This window comes from Coffea arabica, chromosome 7c (assembly GCF_036785885.1).
Source record: "Coffea arabica cultivar ET-39 chromosome 7c, Coffea Arabica ET-39 HiFi, whole genome shotgun sequence".
Classification (NCBI taxonomy): domain Eukaryota; kingdom Viridiplantae; phylum Streptophyta; class Magnoliopsida; order Gentianales; family Rubiaceae; genus Coffea; species Coffea arabica.
The window spans coordinates 1,910,306-1,932,693 of record NC_092322.1 but is presented as its reverse complement, the minus strand read 5'-3'; the positions used below and the strand labels follow the sequence as shown (position 1 = coordinate 1,932,693).

Sequence of the window (22,388 nt, the reverse complement as noted above, 5' to 3'; positions counted from 1 at the left end):
AATCGGTACTCCTAACTTTCGATTTAACAGTGCAATGCAACAAAGTGACGACCGGAATTAATCTGGTGCGTGTACGTTAGGTTTCTCTTTTGATATAACCATTCAAAAGGCGGTAGGCGACCTTGTATCCCTTCTAGAATGGTAGTGGGACTTATTAACTTGATATTTTCCTTAGTTATCGTCTTTCTATTCTTTATTATTAATACTTGGGTGGATTTTCTTGTTATGAGATTCTCAAAAGCAGTGAAAAAAAAATGTATTAAAAAGCGGATTCTGTCGAACATGGACAATTGGAAAGACCTCTATGTGTAGTTTATGATTTGAGCCACTGGCCATTTTTTGTCCAGTGGTCATCACTCTATTGAGTGATGCTGGAGATCAGGGGCTCAATCCTTGTCTCCTACAAAAAAACTTGTCACCTTATGTGGCCGGTCTTCGGTCTTCTGTTTCCACGGAATAACTTGAGCGATGCGCTCCCCCTCCTTAGGGTATGGCGACCTTCCTGGTTTATCCAGAGTTCGAGTCCCGTTGTTAACGTGCTCGGTGTGGAGTGGGGCCTCCTCTTCCGGATCACAGGAGATTAGTCGGGTCCCGTAAGAATCGACGACCCGGACACTGACAAAAAAAAAAAAAAAAAGTGTAGTTTATGATTTGAGTTGTACGTGTAATAAAAGTTTCTGAATCTATGTAACATATCAAGTCCTTTGATGAGGACCGTAGTGCCCAATGATATTATGGCAATTTGACCATACCACGCACTGATTCTATTGTCTCGGATAACATATAGTATTAGTTTTCTGGAAGTTTGAAACACACGTGTTACTTTTTCAAGGGAAAAAAGAAAAAAAAAAAAAACACACTCACACATGTTACCTTATTATATGAAAGAGAAAATGAATGAGAAGTATACTAGTTAGGTAATAGTGGAAATACAGCATCATATTCAGACAAGGGAATCTGAAGCCAAATTGGCAAATAAAAATGTACGAGGGACATGTCCATTATTCCCGATGTGGAGGTTGGGAAAGGATATGTGATCATCTAATAAAGCTTTTCCCCTAATAAGCCTTTCCCCTAACTTGTTATATATATATATATATATAAAAGGTTGAAGATGGTATCTAAGTGTATATAAATCAACCGTACGCCACATTAGACACTTACTTGGAGGCGCGAGTCAATCTCTTCTTCGCCCTAGCTTGACGAAGCTCAATTGGTTTTCCCTGTATTTGAAGAAGCAAGTTAATTTGCAGCCCCCCCAATATATTCAGAGATTCATGGAGAATGGGCAGGCAAAGGTCAATGCTTCTTCCAGAAAAGAGGAACATGGATCGGTTTCAACCGAAAGACAGCAGATATCGCAGATGCCTTTGAGTAGTAACCTTGGGAGACTGTATGGAGAATGTTATCCGCCTGGATTTATCAGGAAGGTATAATATACGAGTGAGATACCAAAAAAAAAAAGAAAAAAGGCATTTAATCCGTTTAATATTTACGTTTTATTCGAGTTTACAAGCATTCATATTCGATAACCATTCACCTAATGGACCTTTACAAAGCATGATTCAGCTAAGATTTAAAATTTGTACTTCGTACCCGCATGCATGCAATGTTCCTTATTTATTGTCCGGCGTAGGGTTTCCGGTGGCTGCTTGCTTGAGTTTTCTACCTTGACTCAAATCAAACATCAGATTTTGGAATCATTATTTAAAAAAAAAAAAAAAATTCATAGTGATTGTCAATTCTGGCCAAGTTTGTGAATTGTGAGTTTTGTGATGAATGACTGAGATGTGGGAGGTTAGTGTAGTGTAGGTTACAGCGGAGATAATAGCGACGTATATGTTGGTATTCGTGACATGCGGTTCGGCGGCTCTAAGTGCGAGCGACGAACACAAAGTCTCGAAGCTGGGAGCGTCGGTGGCCGGGGGACTCATCGTCACCGTTATGATCTATGCAGTTGGACATATCTCCGGTGCCCACATGAACCCTGCTGTCACCTTGGCTTTTGCTGCTGTCCGACACTTCCCATGGAAGCAGGTGATGAACCCCCTATCTAACTCTCCGCTCTTCTTTCCTCTTCTACTTGTAGTATTTTATTGCACCTTCTTCCATCTTCCAATTTCACTGCTCTTGCAAGTTACCGTTGGTAGGGGCAATCGCTGAATTGATCTTTTGCTCTCTCTTTTTCTTTTTTTTTTTTTTTTTTTTCGCTTTTTGATAGTTACTTGATCACCACAAATTTTTTCTTTGGCTTTACGAACCTTAAGTTACAAAAACAGCGACATCTGCATTAAAAAATTAAGATAAAATAAGAGAGCAGGGAATATTTTTCTGAATAATCATTCTGTAATTTTTTTTTTGGGGTAAAATGAATAATAATAATCATTCTATGAGTGCTTGGTTTGAGAATCAAGACGTAGCAAGTATTTGGCTGTCAGCAATTCTCGTATGGCTTTAAACTATATTTGGACACCTTCAATTGATCATAGGATACTACTGTATGCCTTTATACTCTATAATGTTGAAGTTGTACAGATTAAAGGAGTTTAGTCACAATTTGTTGCACCGACATGAGCGTCCACAGCTGTATAAAAAATCAAGAATATTCTCCATGAATTTATTCTACTTCGTAACTACCAATTCAGTATACCAACTAGGTCTATCATATTTGCCCTGGGATGTGCTTGGTGATTGTTATACAAAACCCACAAAATTTTTCAATTTTAAAACTCAATCAAAATGTTAAATGTTATTTCCAATGAACGTTTCCTCATTGGCTTGAAGAAACTCAGACAAGAATCCTCTTGTCTGGTTACAACCTAAAGTTTGTTTGGGTAGATAATAATCTCCTAAGAAGCTTTTTAACAATGGTTAAAAGAAAAAAGAAAAACAGAGTGCTGCCTAGCAGCTTCCAGATAATCACAAAATGCAGATTTGGATTCGTCAATTTCTTTATTTAATTTCTCCGTTTGCTTTTGATATTTGTGGGATCCAAAATTTGTTGGTCCTTCTTAAATTTCATTAAAAATGAGAGCGGAACCACACAGCCTGTAGTCTCGTGCTCCGCTCACACGTCCATCCATCTTGGGTTCCTGTAATTATTGGATGCGTGGGCCAGGCATTAATACTTTGAATCCTGTCATCAATGTGAGCGCCAAAAGGAACTAGTGGCCTCACAGCAACGTTTCGTGGGAAAGATCATCAATTGTTTATCTTGTTAAAACGTTAAGGAAATTAAGTGGTACAAAGTATTCTTAGGTTATGGTTCCTACATGTGTAAGTATCAGTCTTTGACATGCAAGTGCTACACAACTAAAGCGCTGGACTTGGATTTACAACAGGCACCGTTTTACGCAGGAGCCCAGCTAACAGGAGCAATTTCAGCTGGATTCACACTCCACGTATTGCTCCGCCCAATTGAACATGTTGGAACTACATCCCCCTCCGGAACAACCATTCAAGCTCTGGTAATGGAAATAGTTGTGACGTTCTCTATGATGTTCGTCACCTCTGCAGTGGCAACTGATACCAAAGCAGTAAGAGCACTAATATCCGTCTAAACAGATCAATTAGCACTACTGCACGGTAATACTTGTCACACTTGGATTCATGCAGATAGGGGAGCTCGCAGGTATTGCGGTTGGTTCCGCCGTCTGCATTTCTTCCATTTTGGCTGGGTAAGTGAACTTTGCCTTGGTATCCGCTCATACGCAGCAGCCAAAAGCTGGAAAACCTCAAATCCACTTCCTTTCTTCCACCAAGAAAGTAGAATGACAGCCGGGCTTACACTCGCGATGTTGTCTTTCCTTGTTTCTGATAGGCCAATCTCGGGAGGATCCATGAACCCGGCAAGGAGCATTGGTCCAGCAATAGCAAGCAATTACTACGAGGGGATTTGGGTGTACGTTGTTGGACCTGTATGTGGAACATTGCTTGGAGCATGGTCCTACAATTTCATTCGGGTGACGGACAAGCCAGTTCACGCAATATCAAATTCGCTTTCATTTCAACTCCGGCGAATGAGGAGCAATCAGGAAAGCATTGCAGATGATGACCCGCTCAACTCACTCTAACGTTACACCTCAACAAAATCCCCGATAATCTACAATTTCTTTGTATGGCTGTTGCGCATTACACTTTTGTATCTTGCAAATTGAATTGCTACGTAAAGGGGCTATTTAAGTAAACAGTAAATGACAAACAAGTGACAGAACTTGAGACTGTACTGTAAGCTCCGGACAACCCAGCTAAACTCAAAATGCCACCGCAAAGACAGCTATCTATCATGCTTCAATTTTTTTCATTTCATTTCTCTTTTTCCGATGATTTTAACAAGCTTTAAAGAAAGGCAAAACCAATAATTTAAAACAACATGTTGGCCAATAAATACATAATTCAAACTTACAAGCTCACAATGCAGTCCGACCTTGGCCAAGAGAAGGCAAGTGAGACATGAGAGTAAACAACATTGATAAATTCAACAAGTAAAGCAAAAGCCTCAAGCAGCCTTTCCGCACACCACAAAACTTCCCGGGTTGATGGTGATACTTTTGGTGCAATTGTCAGTTTTGTAGATCCCAACAAGTCGATCAGCCAGCTCAAACATGTTGTTTCTGAGGCTGCATTGTTGCACAGAACAGAAAGTTTGAAACAACTCACGCATGTAAAAAGGATGATATATGACCCCTTCAAATGTACCTGATAATTACGAATTGTGCATCCTTGGTACGGTCTTTCACATAGTGCCCCACAATTGAAACATTCTTAAAATCTATTCAACAAATAAAGAAATAAGAAATCAAAAACATGGAAAAGATGACAAATTGTGGGTCAAATTGAAATAAAAAAAAAATCCAAGCAACATCTGTAATAGGCACGTAACGTACCCAAAGCTGCATCGATCTCATCCATCACATATAATGGAGTGGGTTTATAATGGTGAAGTGCAAAAACAAGAGCTAAAGAGCTGAGAGTCTGAAATTAAGAGTCAACTCACAAGATTAGACTCCAAACATAAGTTTTTAAAGAACCATCGACTTAGTTGGATACCATGTAATAAAGGCCAGAAGAACAATGAAGGTTTAAAACTTAACCAAATACCTTTTCACCTCCAGACAAGTTTGCAATGTTTTTCCAGCTCTTTTTAGGTGGTCTGACACTGAAAACAACACCCTCAGAAAAAGGATCCAAAGAGTCCACCAACTCAAGTTCTGCATCACCTCCAAGAGTAATCATCTGCAATAAAATAAAAAATGACCTTCATCAATGAATGAAAACGGCTAGCAGCAGTGTAGTTCAAAGAAATGCTGAAAACAGTTCGAGAACAATCACAGGTAGCCAGTTGCCCACCAACTAATTTATCAATCCTATATGGTATTTTATCATCGGTAGCAGTGCCTATTATTATGATCTGGCAAATTTCAGAAAGTTCAAATTGTTGTATTGGTAATTCAGCCTTCTGGATAACTAGCACAAATATCCAACAGACAAAGCTAAGCTTGGAGATGGGGCACACAAAGCGAATGAGATTGCGAACTACTCCTTGAACAGACCTGATACATTTCTTTTAGCTTCAATGATATTATGTTGAAACCTGCCATGAACTCATCCAACCTGAAATGCACAACTACATATAGTTGTCATGATTGAAGCAAACAGATACTTCATTAGAAGAACCAAAAGCCTACCTTCTCTTTCTCCATTCATCGTATTGCTTCCTTTTCTCATCACGCTGTTGTGTAACTTGATTAAGATCTTCAACTCTTTGGTTGTACAAAGATGTTTTATGCCGATACCTGACAGAGTGGAAATTCTTCAGCACAGAAGTTAAGGAAATACATTTTAAATTCCTACTTCATAAAATTGACGAAGAGTGATACTCGGAAATCGAATCAAGATTTGGATTCATCTCTTTCAGTTGAGCTTCAAGGAGGGCCACCATCTCAAGAGCTCGATTAAGGTCACCAGTCTCTCCAAGAACTTCATCTGTCAGTGTTGCTTGGAGCTTTTCTGGGTCCACCAAATCTTTCTGAATTCTAAGAAAAAGAAGAGAAAAATGTGTAATGGACATAAAAGACAATCTTTCATCCATATATATCATGAGGACAGGGGGGTTTAATAATTCGTTGAGAGATTCAATTGCTTACTGCTCCATGTGCTTGGTGAGAGAAATATGCAGATCATCTAGCCTTTTCTTGTATCCTTTCCCCTTCATTTCCAGCTCTTTGTAAATCTTCTTCATGTCTTGAAGCTTGTACTCAGCATCAACCTGCATCACTAAATGGTATTTACATTATTGTCATGCACAAAAGAGATTAGAGAGTGAAAGTCAAAAAAGAGGCCAGCATAACAGAACCTCTGAGGCCCGCAACTCATCCACAGTTTTCTTCAGCTTTTCATAGTCAGATTTGGCTTTGTCCAGCACATCTTTGTGCTGATCAATTAGCTGCAATATCAGGACAGGAAAATTTCTCCCATTTATTGAAAGCAAGTCTTTGTTCATTATAACTAATGCCAGAAAAGAGAAAAACAACAAACAAGCATAACAACCATGAGCTAAACACTTTCCAATGAAAAAATTGTTAGATTAAGCTTAACCTTCTGTGTCTTGTTATAATTCTCCTGAACAATAAATGCCTTCTGCTCAATCTCTTTGAAGGTTGTTTTTAATGATTCTTTCTGTCCATTAAGCCGTTCTTTCTCCTTCTCTGATTCTTCAATCCCCTTGCTCAGTTTCTTTATTGTTTTCTCACCTGTTTCGATTTGAACTTTGCGGCGATTGATCTCTGTCCTGTTTTTGTTTATGTCCTGCCAAATGAGTAGCTTCAGTAACTATGAAGCGTATTAACAGAACCTTACATCTGTTTTGGTTATTTCAAGAGCTTACAGACTGAATTCGATCAACTTTTGACTTTTGAATTTTCAACCTTTCACCGCCTGCATTCTCAATCTTTTTCTGAAGCTCCATAGCCTAATTAGTCGAATAAAGATAGTTAAAACTAAATGTTGCAAGAAAAATCAAAAGAAAGGAACTAAATTGGCGAAGATGCCAGACCAGTAAAGACTGCAGAATCACATACCTTCTCCTTTAACTTCTTTGAACCTTGTGTAAGTCTATCTATTTCGTTTTCTTCAGCAGATATTATTTTCTTCAATTCTCCAAGTCTATCAACCTCATCTTTTCGGGGAAAAGAAGCCAACTTTAGAGACTCGAGTTGCTTTTCTAGATCACTAAGCTGTGACTTTAAACTGTCAACCTGAGACAAAATTGATTTTCATTAAACTGATAATCAAGCACAACATGGGAACAGTCATAGCACATGAACAAATTGGACAGAACCTCCTGTTGACTCTTTGCTAGTTCAATCTCCAAATGTGAAACTGATTTCTCTGAAGCCAGGTAATGCTTTGCAGCATCTGCAATTGTTTGGCGTAGATGATTCAAACCTTCTACATGCATAGAGAGCTCCTTTTCAGCATCTGCAATAACTTCTGCAGAGACACTAGTAGCTCGTATAGCTGTACCCATCTTGCCTCCACGGGGTTTACTTCCCCCACCACTCATTGTACCAGATTTTTCAAAGAGAGCACCATCAAGAGTTACAACACGCCTGAACTCTCTGTTTCGACCATACGCTATGCGTGTTGCCTACATAATCAGAGAAGAATGCATGATAATATATTTGTTTTTCTTGTAAAATCACATGAAATGACAGTATTTCGCCAAGATCAAGGCTTATGCAAGAAGTTACGACAACAGTAAAAAATATTTGCTTTCCGTTCTTCTGACCAAACTTTGTTGTACTGGAAAAAAGAAAATTAACACTTCACAAAAGTATGAATAGCCTTTCTCCACGTCGATTTAGATTTTCCTGCATTCTGCAGAACTTTTGTAGCAATATTATTTCAACATTCAGAACCTCTGCAAGCTTCTCTAAAGATGGATAATCTGAAGTAGAGGCAGAACATTCTGTTCCTACAAACTACTGAGAGAAGAAAATATCCTGCAGAACACGTAATGATCAACCTGATCAATATCTTTCGCAACAACAGTATTCCCTAGTGCAGCAAAAAAGGCAAGTTTCATTCTTTCATCCTGAACCGTAATCAAATCGAACAGTCGGGGAACTCCTTCAGGTGTGCTAACTTTCTCCTTCAGTCTTGGCAAAAAGTTGGCTTGTTTCTCCTGCAAAACAAGTGGGACAAATAATTAGACAACTAAAAGACATTAAATACATATCTTCACAGTTAGTATAGCCCACTAAAGCTTTGTACATATCAAATTTGTCACAAAGTCATGAGTTGCAGTACCCAAAAGTGATGTTTTATTTTCTTTAACCGTAAAGTGATGCAATAACTGTTGCCAGTTGTCCATTTTCACATATAGATGGTATTGCCTGATAATGAAATGGATAGTTGAATAACCGGATCCCTTGGCACATAAAAATTCAGCATCTCCAGTGTCAACAGCAACAATAAAGTAAAAACGTCATCAAAGAAGCAGACCCTAGGGAACACCTAGAACTATAATAATCACCACAATGCATGCAAGTATAAAAACCGCACAGATTAAGCCAATTAGGACACTCACGTGGCCACTCAATACAACTGTTCTGAAAAAATCATTAACACAAAAAGCTTGGACACTGCATGCGCAAACCACTTAGTTTAAGACCAACAATCTACCAAAATCATGAAGGTTGCAACACCAAGGTTTTGGCGCCGAAGGAGCTCGACACAAGCTTGCGCTGCTGCAGTTGTTTCAACCACAATATAATCAAGTCCAGGACATGCTGTTGATATTGCAACATCATATTTTGCTGCAAAAACATTTCGCAAACAGATTAAGATATGTACTGTAAAACAAAACATTGCCACAGAAGTGTACACTTCTGCAAGACCAGAATAACAGTGCAAATGTTTCAAACATTACTCAAATCACCAATAGAATACTTAACCATTGCCAAAGAAAAAGAGGATAACAAAAAGAATTCCATTTGATAGCAGGAACCACTTTATTATTCAAAGACTAGAATCACTGAAGAGTCAGAAATCAATTTAAAGGAAGTTACTTCATATGTTTCCCTTGCTTTCATGATAGATAGATACTGCACATGAAAATGCTTAGCACCCAGATCCTAGGTTTAGCACAGAATTCTCTCACTTCCAACAACAAAAGAGACATTGAAATGTGCAATAATATAAAAGGAAAATATGTACTCACCATCAATTGCACCCAAATCGCCCATTCGACCATATATTCCTGGTATTGCATTTGATTCCTTAGCCCGCAATACCGCTTTTAAGACAGATCCTTGACTCTTTTCAGAATTCATTACGGACATGAGCTCTGCAACCTTTTGTCTAGCAGCCTGTTCGAGAAGAACTAACTTTTCTTGTTCTTCAAGGCAGTTCTGCAAGTTTCAAATGCCTCAGCATTTCAACTTATCAAAGTAAGTACAAATGAAGAAAGCAAAATCAACAAATCAAAGACACACTTTTTCAACCCCTCGAGCTTCTAATGCCTCTAGCTTGTTCTTCTGTAACTCACTCTGGATGCTTGTAATACTTGAGACCTTTGCATCAATTCTCCTATGTATTTCCCTAATCTGTTCTTGAGCATCCTCATAAGCAGCACGACCAGCATCATGCTGAAATGATCAAACACAATGATCAGGCAAATCCCATCCATTTCAAACAGACACTGGAAGAGCTTCAAAACATAAGCAGTAAAATACCAAAAAGTTCTTGAACATTTGAGTCTGCAGTCTGAAAATTAACTCAAGGGAATAGCAAGCAAGATACGTCTGCTTGCCCTAAGGTATTATACACTAAATTAATGTGCTCATTGAAATTTATCTTGGTAGGATACTAACCTTTTCACTCAGAAGTTTACTTTCAGTACATGCAACTTCAAGTTTTCCTTTGTGCTCAATCAGTTCATTTTCCCACGGTTGTAGTTCAGAACGAACTTCAGCAAGCTCCTTGTGGAAAACCTCAGTTTCAACTGCTCATTGAAAACATTGAAGAGAGGACAAATCAGAAACTGACTTGGAGAAACTTAAAAACAAAAAAAATGCAATTGATGGTAGGATGGAGAAAAACACAAAGACTAGATTTAAGGCCAAAATACAAGGCACTGAAAGTCTTCAATTCAAACTACATAAATCTGATGTCTCATCAATCAGCATCATTGAAACTAAAGTAACTTAACAATCTATCTGACAGATACTGAGATAAAAACATGCAGAAGTTTTCCAATGTGAGCAAGAACTAAATTTCAGCACTATAGAAGTTTTAAATTATGCCTCCACATGATTCAACAGAAATGAAAATAGGGAAAGTAATGATAAATGAAAAGCAGAGATGGAGGTGATTAAAACTTCATAAGAAAAGAAAAACAAAGAGAAGGGGACATCGAAACTTAAACATGTAAAAACCAAAATCTACTTCGCAAAGAAGACAGCACCTTTAGAGTTTTCCATAATCTCATCCAAAAGTTTCTCCTCTTCCATCAAAGTTTGCTGCAGTTTTGGAATGTCTGCCTCTAACTGTGGAATCAGATTTGTTGACTCTTCGCAGTCCTTCCTGGTGTCATCAACTTTTCTGGTATCCTGCAGTGTAGATAAACAGAAGCATGTGGTCCCTACTTGAAAATGTTCTCATACATTATCAAGTTAATGATATCTTTAGTTAGGCTACCTTTGCAAGTTTATCAACTACTTTCTTAATCTTTTCCTTCAAATGTTTCAAATCTTCACGATACTTCACATCTTGCCTTTCAAATTCCTTGAACTCGTCTTTGCAATGCCTGAGTCCACTATCAAGTTCCTGAATTATCCAATCAAACAAGATCTTTTGGAAGTAAGGGCATAAAATCAAAGAAACTACAAATTCAACCACAAGGATATGTAGCAAAAGCTATGAATTCAAACTGTCAAAAGATTTCATAATAGATGGCCATTTAAAAGTTCCTTAACAAGACCAAAACCAAATTTCTGACGAAGGAGGATAAAACAACTGCATAGATATAGGGAGGACCTCCTGCTTTTTCATATAGTTCAAGTGCAAAGCTTCAAGTTCCTTCAGCATTGTGTGGTTTCCTTGAATTTTCTCCCTGAAAAGTGACACCATCATTCTTGTGTGAGTGCAGAAACATAAACAAGTAGCAAAAAATTGTCTGGCACCATTACCGTTCAGTTTTAAGATTGTCTTCCAGGCTGGTAACATTTGTCTGCAGTTCCTCAATCTTTTTAGTGTTATCTGCACAGGCTAGATTAGTAGCTTTCTCTTGCCATTTGAGCAGGGATAGTTCCTTAAGCATGTAAGCTTCTGCTTCATTTTTCACCCCCTGATAAAATGCACATTCGATATAACTGAATGAAACAATGGTTACAGAGCATCCATTTGTGCAAAACTCTAATTTGTACCTCCAAGCTATCTCTTTCTTTTTCAGCTAACTTCACCATTTGAACCACACCAGACCTTCTTTCGTTAAGGGCTTCCAGCCTATAATGCAAAGAAACACATCTTAGAGTACAAGGCACAAAAGAAATTCAATGCTCTTGCATCAGGTAATATACATAAAAAAGCAAAAACAAGTTAGGGCACAAATTCAACTTTGGCTTCTTCAATTTAGAAATGATAGGACAGAAGTAAACCAACTGATTCCAATAGACCTTAAACAGAAAAGAAGGCTAAGCCGAAGCAACAAGAGAAATTTCAACCAGGAATAACTTCCATTCAAAAGTCAGAACTGCAGTAGGTTTCAGGTAGACTGGAACAATGTCCTAGCTCAAAAAAAGAACTCCAAGAGATGCATCAAAGTTCAAAGAAAGCACATTTGGCAGAAAACAGCTCAGTAACTTACTGCTTCAATGATTCATCAATTTTCTCTACATATTTGTTAGTTCCTATTATGTCTTCAAGATACTCGAGAAATCCTTCATCATGGGGTCCTTGTGCCTTTGGCTTCATCAATGATATCTGTTCCACCTCACCCTGAAGAAACAATAATCGCTTCCGTTCGTTGCCATTACAAACATTCTCAGCACCTTTTCCTTTCAAATAAAAGTATTGAACACATCCAAACCTGAAGGATCAGAAACCGATTATTGTCCAAGTCCACTCCTTTCCCTTTCAATTTCTTCGTGACTTCAGTAAAGTTACTTCCCCGGTCGTTTATATAGTACTTGGAGGAGTTGTCTCGAAAAGCAACACGTGTTATAACAAAATCGCTTCCAGGGACAGCTTCATATGTCCCATCATCCTATGGCAAGTGAAATGACACCTTACATCTACTGCCCAACGAAATTGAATGTTAATGCACAATTAAATAACTTAATCAACTACCAAATCGATTATCTCCTGAAAGTGGACTGACACTCCAGCACTGTCCAAATTCTGATGGTTAGTCGAATTGTGAATGAGCTCTGATACTTTGTTGAGACGCATCTGCAAGTATTTCAAAGACGTTCAGGATCAAGCTTCGATTTTTTCAGTTTGAAGACAAGAAAAATATGACAATGATATAGGATATGCGAGATAGGAAAATTATAGTTTATGCATATGCTTCCTAACGCCCTAGTGGCTACGCCAAAACTCAAATGATGCTCTAATTTATTAGTTCTTTCAATTTTCTTTATCAAAAACACCTTTCATGATCAAGTAATTAGAAGAAAAATCCCCAAATGTGCTCCAAATTCATATTCAGTTTTCTTAGTGAATTGAACTAATTGACAGTTGAGGTTCTCCACTCACCTGTTTTGCTCGCTTTCCAAACACGAAGAGCATAGCGTCAATTACGTTGCTTTTTCCGCTACCATTTGGGCCGACCACGGCCGAGAAACTCTGCACAGGAAAGCTCAATACACCTCTGTATCAGAACTTAATTAAAAGAGAACAAAAACAGGAAGATTAAGGGAAAAAAATAAAGAAAGAAAGGCTAAACACCGCAAAGGAGTGAAGCAAAGCAACCCTAACCTTGTGAAAAGGGCCAACGCGCTGTTCGCCGGCGTAGGATTTGAAATCCCTCATGACCATCTCTTTTATGAAGAGCCTAGGAGTTCTAGATCCCATCTGAGTCGAATGAGAACCGGTGCCTGCTACCTCGTCGTCAGGAGCTGCCGATTCCATCTCGATATCCTCCGGCATTTTTACAAACGAGAAACAACAAAATGAAAATGAAATAGTAGTAGTATTAAAGTCGAGAACTTCAAAACTCAAAAAAAAAAAGGTTCCGAGCAAGTGTTATGAACCATGAAGGAGGCGGAATATTTGAGCGGGAAACTGATTTCATCTTCTTGGGCCTTGAGTTGGAATGGTCGGATATTGAGGAATCTTATCACTTAGGCTGTCGCGGCAGGCCCAAAAACATATCAAAACAAACTCATCCTCTTTGGGCTGTGAGAAAAGCCCACTTCCAACTAGCAATGATTGTGGATGGCGTCCGTTTCTAATAATTTGAACACTACACTCTAAAAGAGTGCTCAGAAGTTGATGGCTGCGCTTAAGACATGATATCTCTACCTTGTATATAAAAAGAAAGCTAAGTTACTGTAGCTAACCATCTTTTTGACACATGTATTGTCTATATTTTTGACAAGTCGACCTTTGATTATTTTACCCAAATTTTTCCTTCCCTTTTTTGATTCAATTGGCCTAAAGGATTAAAATATTTTTTCTCCTTAAGAAAATCAACTCCATCTTTTCTTTTTCTTCTTGCAGTAATTACTGTCATCCCTCACCTTTTTTATTTTTTATTTATTTTTTATTTTTTTTAAACTAATCTAACTAAGATTGTTGCCATGTTCTTTTTTTTTTTTTTTGTCAAGATGATAACTACTTAGCAAAAAGAATTCTTTATTATTTTTTATCCCATTTTACATTTTCTTTTCTTCCTTTTTCTTCATCTCTAATCTCGCATATTTGCTCTATTTTTTTATTATAATGTTATAGTCAACTAGCATTTGTTTGTTAAATTTATAGGATGATGTTTTATTTGGTAGTTCTTCATGGATAAAAGGTGAAATTTTAAAATATGTAAAAAAAAATTAGAATTCATTACTTTATGGCCTATTAAATTTAATTGAAGGATCCAATAAGATTTTGTATATATTTAAACTAAAGTTAATTTTTGTTTGTTTTTTAATTACTCAAGTGTTGTAGTATGAATTGGGTTAGTATACAAGGATTGCAGGTCGGTGGTGGAAGTCACAATTGAGGCTTTCGCCCTAGAGTGTGACTTGACAAAAAATTGTTAGAAATTTCAATTTTGATTAGAAAGATGTTTTTGCAATAAAAAAAAATAGTTCAATTCTAATTTGAATATGTAGACCAGGAAACATGGTAATTCATATTTTTATCTAACTTTGCTATTTATATTCAGGAGCTGCAGGATGATGTTGTCACCTTTAAGCAGAATTTAAATAGATGAACTGGATTCTTCTATCAAAAGAAAGAAAATATATGAAAGTTTATAGTAAGCTATATTGATGTTGCAGATTGTGTCATGTTTTAGTAGCTTCCTAAACTTTTTCTCATTATTAAAGTACTAAAAGTATTACGACTACTTTTGATTTAGTTTTAACTAAAACTATATTACTATTAATACACCAATGCTCTTCTTTTTGGGTATCATCATAATAGTGGTTCAAAAATCTTTATTCAAATCACAATAAATAGAGAGGTTGACTTCATAGATGAAATTTCTCTTTACAACAAATTTTGAGAGAAATTTTATTTATACTCCATATTGTGTTAATTGTGTTTCTACAATAAACAAAAATTATACGATAAAAATAATAACGAAAGTATGATTAACAAAAATGAGAGTTCGAATAATATTTGTCAAATTTAATTGCTTTAATGCTCAATTTTTCTCCTATATTTCTATTCATTCATCATGTGTCCAAATAATTTGATGATATGCATTCGACGGACAGTAGGCATTTTGGTCATTTTACACAGCGCGTAACTTTGATTGCACAACAGCGTAACTTTATTTGCACAACATGTAACTTTAGTATAAAAATTTACGAGCCCCACATACGTTGTGAAAATTAATATACAACTTGTAATTTGGACCGCACATTTTTTTTGCCAAAATCTGGTCGTTGACTGTTCAGGTCCCTGCCCCTTGTCCGCATTCGACTAAATTTCTAGGGGGTCCAAACTGTGTTTTGCACAGTTCAAGTACCTCTAGTATCTGAAGAAGCAAGTTATGCCGTTATCCGAGCTGGATGTATGGACAAGTGGAAGACAACCTGAGAACGCCGAACAGACTACCAAAGAGTTGGGGTGTAGTCGATCTTAGGCTTAGTTTGGGAGTTTAGGATATAAAAGAAAAGAAAGGAAAGCTTAAGTTACAAGAAAAGAGAAGTGATTGTTTTATTGTTTGGAAGTTTTGAAAATTAGTGAAATGATTTTGGACATAGAAATCATTAAATATTTGTTCAAAACCTTTTTAAAGACAAAATGGGCATTTTTAAAAAATTATCAAGCTTTCTCCAAACGTTCTTCCCATTTCCTTCTGATTTGGGAGGAAGCATTTTGATAACTATTTTTCATTTCATTTCATTTCATTTCTTTCCTACTTAAAACTAGCAAATGAAGCAAAAGTAAACTTTATATTCTTTCCCTTTCTTTTCTATCCAAATCCTCCACTTCCAAACGAACCCTTAGAGAGAGTGTGTGTGTGTGTGGAGAAATCAATTAACTTCCAAAGGTGGAGTTTTTTTTTTTTTTTTTGGTCAAAAGGGTTAACATTGTCAGAAGGCGGAGTTGGAGTTGGAGAGGTATTTATAGATCTGAGTGTTTGCATAGAATATTATTTGAAATAATTATTTTAGTGACTATTCAGATGTAATGTATATGAGATTAAAAAAATACGATAAAAATTGTGTTTCTGATTAAGTAAATAATTCTTTGACAAATAATTTCTATCCAAACAAACGTTAGAAAATGTTCCTATATAGTAAGTACTTTGGTGTTATACAATTAGTTTCCACTTTCTCGTTAGAAACCAATTGAATAATTAGGCTTACATATAAGAAAAAAATAGATTGTGAATTTGGAATTAGGGATTTATTATTCTTTTCTTCAGGGAAAAAAAGGGGGTGGAAACTGGGAATATAGGAAAAGTACAAGTTATCTAAAGCCTTTCCCGAATACACCAGAGACATCCGCAAATAGAGGCCAAACTTTGGCAACTGAATTTTTTTGGATTTGTCTAAAACTTTATTATTGTAATTTACTGTAGAAGTTATAATAAAAAATTTTGAAGCGTATAGTTTAAAATTTTTAAAAATTCTTTTGAAATTACTATAATTAAAATTATTAAAAAATTTATAACAGATAAATTTGATCAAAAACTTGCTTGCGAAACAATGCCAGAATTTGGCATATGGCGGCAGGGGACTGTCCCAAAGTACAAGAAAATCTCTAAGCCAAGCTAAAGGTTGGCGGAGAAGTCAGCCGCTTGATATCCCTCTCGTAAGGCATGCTGAATGTACAATAACAATTTCAGAAAATGAATTGGTCAAAAGGAATTCAAAAATGTTGGAAGCAAATTACCTCTGCTCTGCTTTTGGTTGATGGGCTTAAAAAAAACAAAAAAAAAAAGGGCTCGTGGTTTATTTGCCTACGACAGATGGGCTTCAAAAGTCGACACGAACGTTGACCCTTAGGGCTTTTGTAATTTTCATCCATTAAAGCCTGCCTTCTGACAACTTTTTCTGGCTTCTTTCTTGATTTTTTCTAGATTCTTCTTGATTATCCCCGGCAACATAATCTTCCAGAAAGGAAATTAGATGATGTAGAATTTGCAACAGTTAGCAAGCTCGTATTGGACTACAACTCCCTTTCATTTTAATTATCTCTTTGTCTTCGCTTCCGGTTCATGCATTTGGGCCAGCACTGAAATCCAGCAAGTTAAATCGAAAGCGGATTATGAGTTCATAATTGTCGTCGTTGATTATTAATTTTCACTGTGCCAATAGTGCATCTTGTCCCCCAGATGGATCAATTGGAAATGATTAACCATGCCAAATGATTATTAATTATTTAGTAGTGGTAATTTGTTAGATGGTCTTTCAACCTCCAACTGATTGAAGACCATTGCACTAATGTATACCACTTGCGGTGGTAAGGATTAGGGGCCAGTTACAGAACCCTGTTGTACATAAGGATTGGTGTACCAACATGAAATTTTGAAGCTTTTCTTCTTCAAATATGCGAATAAAACGCTTCTCACTGGAAGGGACTGAGGGTTCAAAGTATGAATGATGACTTTGGATTGATCGACTGTGAAGGATGTGGAAAATTATGATTAAAATTTCTCACATGCAGACGTTTCAATTTAATAGCAGTACCATTTACTTTTTTTTTTTTGTGTCTTTGATGAAACAAAAAGACGATATTACTAATAAATTTGTTGGATATATTGCAACATGATTTCCTTTACAAAAATTGTAATCTACACTGATGTCAGAAAACACATAGGACGTATATCTGATTTGAAAATTCATTAGATTCAACGCTGTTATAAAATATAAAAGATTACACTGTGAATCACAAATCATCGGATCTGACCAATTGCACGAATTACTCCATGAATATCTATGCACGTTTATTCTCTATGATCTATTGGTTAAATTTCAAAGCTTATGCTAAGGTTGACCGGAAGATTTAAAAAATTTTAGATCTAACATATAGATTTGAAAACACTTTTAGAGCTAAACTAAACAAAACTTCCACTGAGATATCTTACGAAAGAAAAAAAAAAAACTCTCACTTGTAAAATATTAGGAGATATAAAACGCTTACTAGCATACCCTAAGAAAGATGACTTTAATAAATAAACATTTTTTTTTTTAAGAAAGGGGGGAAGAGGAAGGAGGGAGACCTTGGTTTGAAACCAAAATCTCACTTACTGAGGAAGAAGAGCGGTGGAGAGAATGTTGAGGATAGAAAGAAGACAGAGAGAACCGATGGACACAGAGAAGTAATCCACTAGGATGAGTATCATAACCACGCAATGGTAGTACTATTTACGGTAATAAAGTAGTGAGTGTAGGAGCATGTTATCAGGTAATGGTAATGGGAGAGGTATGGGGTACCCTACCCTTCGTTGGCCCTTCCGATTCCTACCTTGCTGGACTGGGGCCCAAAACATCTCATAATTATGGTAGCTAAAATATATAAATTCTTACAATGCCATTTATTAGTCTTACCATCAGGTCCACACAGTGCAAATTGCAAGATTATTTTTACATCCTTATCCGTTCATCTTCCTCACGGATGAGATGAGGCATGACGTTTATCGACCATTCACTTCAATTTACATCAATGTAATTAAATGAAAACAGAGTGGAATTAGACAACTCTGTCCAATATGGGAATGAATTAATGAAATCTGAACTAAAATCTCAAAAACCCATCGTTTTCTTCTGTACAAAATTTTGTCCTTTTTTCTTTTGGATAGTGTAATAGAATTGGCCATGTGCATGTTCGGCAACTTGTTAGAATTTTGAGTTAGAGAAGCAAAACTAAAACTCACTTTGACGAATTTGAGGTCATTTTTTGTAGCGTGCTCAATCATTAAAAGTTACTTTGATATTCACACCATATTTCCTTGAAACAACTCAGGCAGACAAGGAGGATAATGAGTGCCCTAAAAACTCGCAACAAATTTTTAGAGAAAATTGCACATAAATCACAATAAATGAAACTAGATGGAGCAATGAAGACTTTTTGTTTGGCTTCATTGTTTCTGAAGGTGTTTTTCAAAAATTGTACTGTAGCTATGTATATAAAAAACTTTTACTATAGATATTTTTTGAATTGTTTTTAGAGTTTTTTTTAAAATATATTTTGGGATATATTTATAATTTACACATTTTTTTGGATTTTTTGTTTTAAATTTTACGCCACTCACCGCCGCCGCTGCTGCCGCCACCGCCCCTCCATCATCCTTCTCTCTCTCTCTCTCTCTCCTTTCTCTTCTCCTCCCCTTCTTCCTCCTCCTCACTCTTTCCTCTACCTTCTCCCATCTCCCCTCCTTTCCCCCAACCCCAACTTGTACAGGACCCATTTTCTAGAAATAGCAATACCATATCCTATGTGCTGTGCTAATCTCGGAAGCAAGCATGAGATGAGACCATTTAGCTGTTTAATGACGTTCTAGAATCCTCCCTGATACAACAAAGGGCACCAATAAAATTGCTAAGTTGGATACAGGAATAGCATCTATGACGCATCCTCTCGATTACCACAAATAAAAATGCTATTCTGTTGCAAGACAGCTGATTATAGGATTAACAAACTGCTGTGATAATTTTCGCTTCCCATCAACATGACAAACTTCGCACACGACAAATATGAAAGCCGAACATCCATGACAGGTTTCCTTTGTTGTTTGATAGCTGCTAAATCATCAGCATTCTCATCATTATCTTCAGGTAGAAAAAAGAGCACGACGACTATTGGCAGGGCTGTCTTTAGCATTCTGTCCGGTGTTGGATAGTCTGAAAGTGTATACATACATAAAACACGGAGAAAAAAGCTTTTAAGTAAGAAAAATGAATTCTACTTTTATCATTGGAAATTACAATAATATACTTGGAAAAACATTATTATTAGCATTCACCGGTGACTATCGTTTCGAGATCTATGTTTACTCAGAAATAGAATAATTGATCAAAATTATAATAAAAGACAGATATTAGTATCAGGTAATTACAGTATACTTGGAAATTTGTCCCTCTCATAGATCCGTTAAGCTAATTCGTTTACTCTGTACCTCCCTTGAGAAGGGGGTCGCAGGTTCTAATCCTGTGACCTTCTATCAAATGCCAGGTTACTGGCTTGTTAAATCTAGTGGATGCAAATGTGCTTGTCTAATTTGGAGGTGATTCGATCTCTTCCAAGTCTCCAGCAATCCAGATTAGATTTTTGGAGTTATAAATATGGTAAGATAGACATGAAGATCCGAATCAGCACAAGCTAATTGAACGATGGGTGTTATTTAACACTTCCAAGTTCCGTGAGGTTGAATGTCTTGTTTTTTTTTCAGTATCAGACTTTTGAAATTAATTAATTAAACCTAATCCTAAATTTAACTTCAAAACCTGGCAACTCTTGAATGTCTTGTTTGGAAAGACTTTTTTTTTTCACTAATATATTTTTTTATTTCACATATATTAAATCGTCACACCATATATTTTTTTATAAAAATTTCAAAAAATTGCAATCCAAACAGAAAAATCTCTGATCCGTCTAGACCGTCGTCTTCTGATGGTCAACAGTGAAGTAATTGTCTCCTTAAACTTAGAATAAAATCAAGTGCCGACCAAAAATAAATAAAGACATTAAAGAAGATGTTTGTTTTATGGCATTGATAAACTTGACCTCAATGAACCGAAGTTCGCTTTATAAGCATGTTATGGTCAATCTAAAATAATTTAAGGTCACGTGTCGCTATCCATTATATATAAACTAAATAAATAAGGTAGCTCTTCCTAGCTTATGTGAAAACTGAAAAGAGGGCCAGCTTACCGGTTGTAGTACTAATACTCTACTATCGGTTACTTAATTGGTAGTATTACAACTAATTAATCTCATGACTTCTTGGGATTAGTATCAGGTCATCCGTAGACGATAACGTATTTGCGAGTTTCAAGGTTTGGTTGGAGTTGGATACACACACATCGATGATTAAACCTTAGCTACTGGCACCTGCATATGATTGGATTGATGATCTCACCCGACCCGCTGACGTGCGAACCTCACTGCAGGTAACGCGCACTTTTCACAATATTGTGCCGTTGCTAAAATAAATTAATTACCACCTTGTTCACTGCAAACAACCGTTTGCCTTTTCTTTTTCTGTTCGTAATTTTTTCCCTCTGAAGTAAGACCTTCTTACTGTACGGAGGGCAGGCGTTACAGATGCTCATGTGAATCCCTTGCTTGAGGGCAAGTGTAGTTAGTACGGACTCGGGGGCACGGACGGTTGCAGGTGTAACTGTCCCTGTCAATTGTAGTCATTATCAATTGGCCGTAATTTTTTTTGTACATCGTGTAACTTTTTTTTCACAAGATGTATTTTCACAACAGATAGTGGTGGGCCCCACACTTGGCGCGGAAATCGAGTTACATGGTGTAATCTCAGCCGCACAAAATTTTGAGGGCCAATCTTGGCCCTTAACCGTACAGGGACGGTCATACTGCCCCAAATCCTAGTTAGTACACACGACATTCCGTGTTTGGATCGTGAATTTCTACGTTTTTTCGTGAATCATTTGCTCGGTGGCCTTTTTATCTCATATATATCAAATTGCTACAATACATTTTTTTTTTCAAAAAATCTTAAAAATAGCAATTCAAACAACAATTTTGGTTATATGAACATTTTCAGAACAGAAATTTTAGTCTATCTCTTGTGAAGTTCACAAGGAGTCTAATTTTCTATTGTACCAACCCCGTCCCTCCTACAATAGCCTTCACCCTTGATTGGCGGATGGATGCATACTGGAGCATAATACATTTGTGATGCAATACGTGTTATAAACCGTATATTTTGGTTGAAGATTATTTAGAATATTATTATTATATATTTATGTGATGTAACGTACGGGAGAGATTATAAAAACGTGATTAGAAAATGTGTTTACATTAAAAGAAATTTCTCCACAAGTAATTATTTTGAATCGTATAAAAAATGTACAAGGAAACAACTCGAAGTTTTTAATTGGGAAAAAAAAAAGAAGTATAAGGAAAAGCAAATTCCAATAACAAAATTATACCAACCACAATCTAATAGCCATTTTATTTAGTGTTTAAATATTCTAATACAAACCTTTCGAAAAAGGAAACAACTAGCAGTCAAAGAGGAAGAGCGTTCAAACATAAAATTAATTAGTTTTCGACACCTGGCTGGAAAATATTTTGAAGGAAATTATCGTTTTCATCGAGTACAATCCTATGTGTTTGGATAACAGATTATTTGGAATATTTTTTTTTAAATAGTGTAATATTTTTTTGAAATGATATAGAATGGTGGATGAAAAGTTTGTCGATGACGTGAGCAAATAAATTTTTATTAATAGTCGACTGACCTAACAAACCCACATGTACAGTTTGTTGCATGCTCACTCACAGATACATAAAATTAGTATTTATACGCATTCCCTGTCGTTTTGTATCGAATTTGCCTCTCACTGTCATCGTCCCAGTATTGACTCATCCCTTCATTGCCTTCGGTGGAGCGATGACAAACTCACTCGAGAGAGCCACGGTCGTACTTAGTTCCTGCGTACAATCTGGTATCATATATAGATGTATAATCTGAACAAATTCACTTACCCAAAAAAAAAGGTATAAATTCATTT

The 22,388-nt window shown here is 36.5% G+C and overlaps 2 protein-coding genes across 3 annotated transcripts; one reads left to right on the top strand and one right to left on the bottom strand.

The window, feature by feature from the left end:
- The first annotated feature begins 1,277 nt into the window (after positions 1-1,277).
- On the top strand, positions 1,278-4,303 carry LOC140010750 (aquaporin NIP2-1-like). Its single transcript, XM_072058129.1, has 5 exons — positions 1,278-1,430; positions 1,813-2,037; positions 3,342-3,536; positions 3,616-3,677; positions 3,821-4,303. The coding sequence occupies exons 1-5, from the start codon at positions 1,278-1,280 to the stop codon at positions 4,071-4,073; spliced, it is 888 nt and encodes a 295-aa protein (XP_071914230.1). The 3' UTR covers positions 4,074-4,303.
- A 55-nt stretch (positions 4,304-4,358) lies between these two features.
- On the bottom strand, positions 4,359-13,218 carry LOC113699310 (structural maintenance of chromosomes protein 4). 2 transcript variants are annotated; one of them, XM_027219592.2, is made up of 28 exons: positions 12,982-13,216; positions 12,760-12,849; positions 12,352-12,453; positions 12,092-12,268; positions 11,870-12,000; positions 11,430-11,508; positions 11,193-11,350; positions 11,041-11,116; positions 10,702-10,830; positions 10,469-10,613; positions 9,876-10,006; positions 9,498-9,650; positions 9,224-9,413; positions 8,686-8,819; positions 8,027-8,185; positions 7,340-7,648; positions 7,080-7,256; positions 6,887-6,970; positions 6,598-6,807; positions 6,356-6,445; positions 6,147-6,268; positions 5,880-6,035; positions 5,688-5,795; positions 5,553-5,613; positions 5,101-5,235; positions 4,887-4,974; positions 4,699-4,771; positions 4,359-4,619 (listed from the first exon to the last, which is right to left on the bottom strand). In XM_027219592.2, the coding sequence occupies exons 1-28, from the start codon at positions 13,150-13,152 to the stop codon at positions 4,499-4,501; spliced, it is 3,759 nt and encodes a 1,252-aa protein (XP_027075393.2). In that variant the 5' UTR covers positions 13,153-13,216; the 3' UTR covers positions 4,359-4,498. The 2 variants fall into 2 exon arrangements, 1 of the variants encoding a protein (XP_027075393.2); XR_003450402.2 differs by lacking the exons at positions 4,359-4,619; positions 4,699-4,771; positions 4,887-4,974 and having other exon boundaries at positions 5,148-5,235; positions 5,553-5,626; positions 12,982-13,218.
- Positions 13,219-22,388: the final 9,170 nt, after the last annotated feature.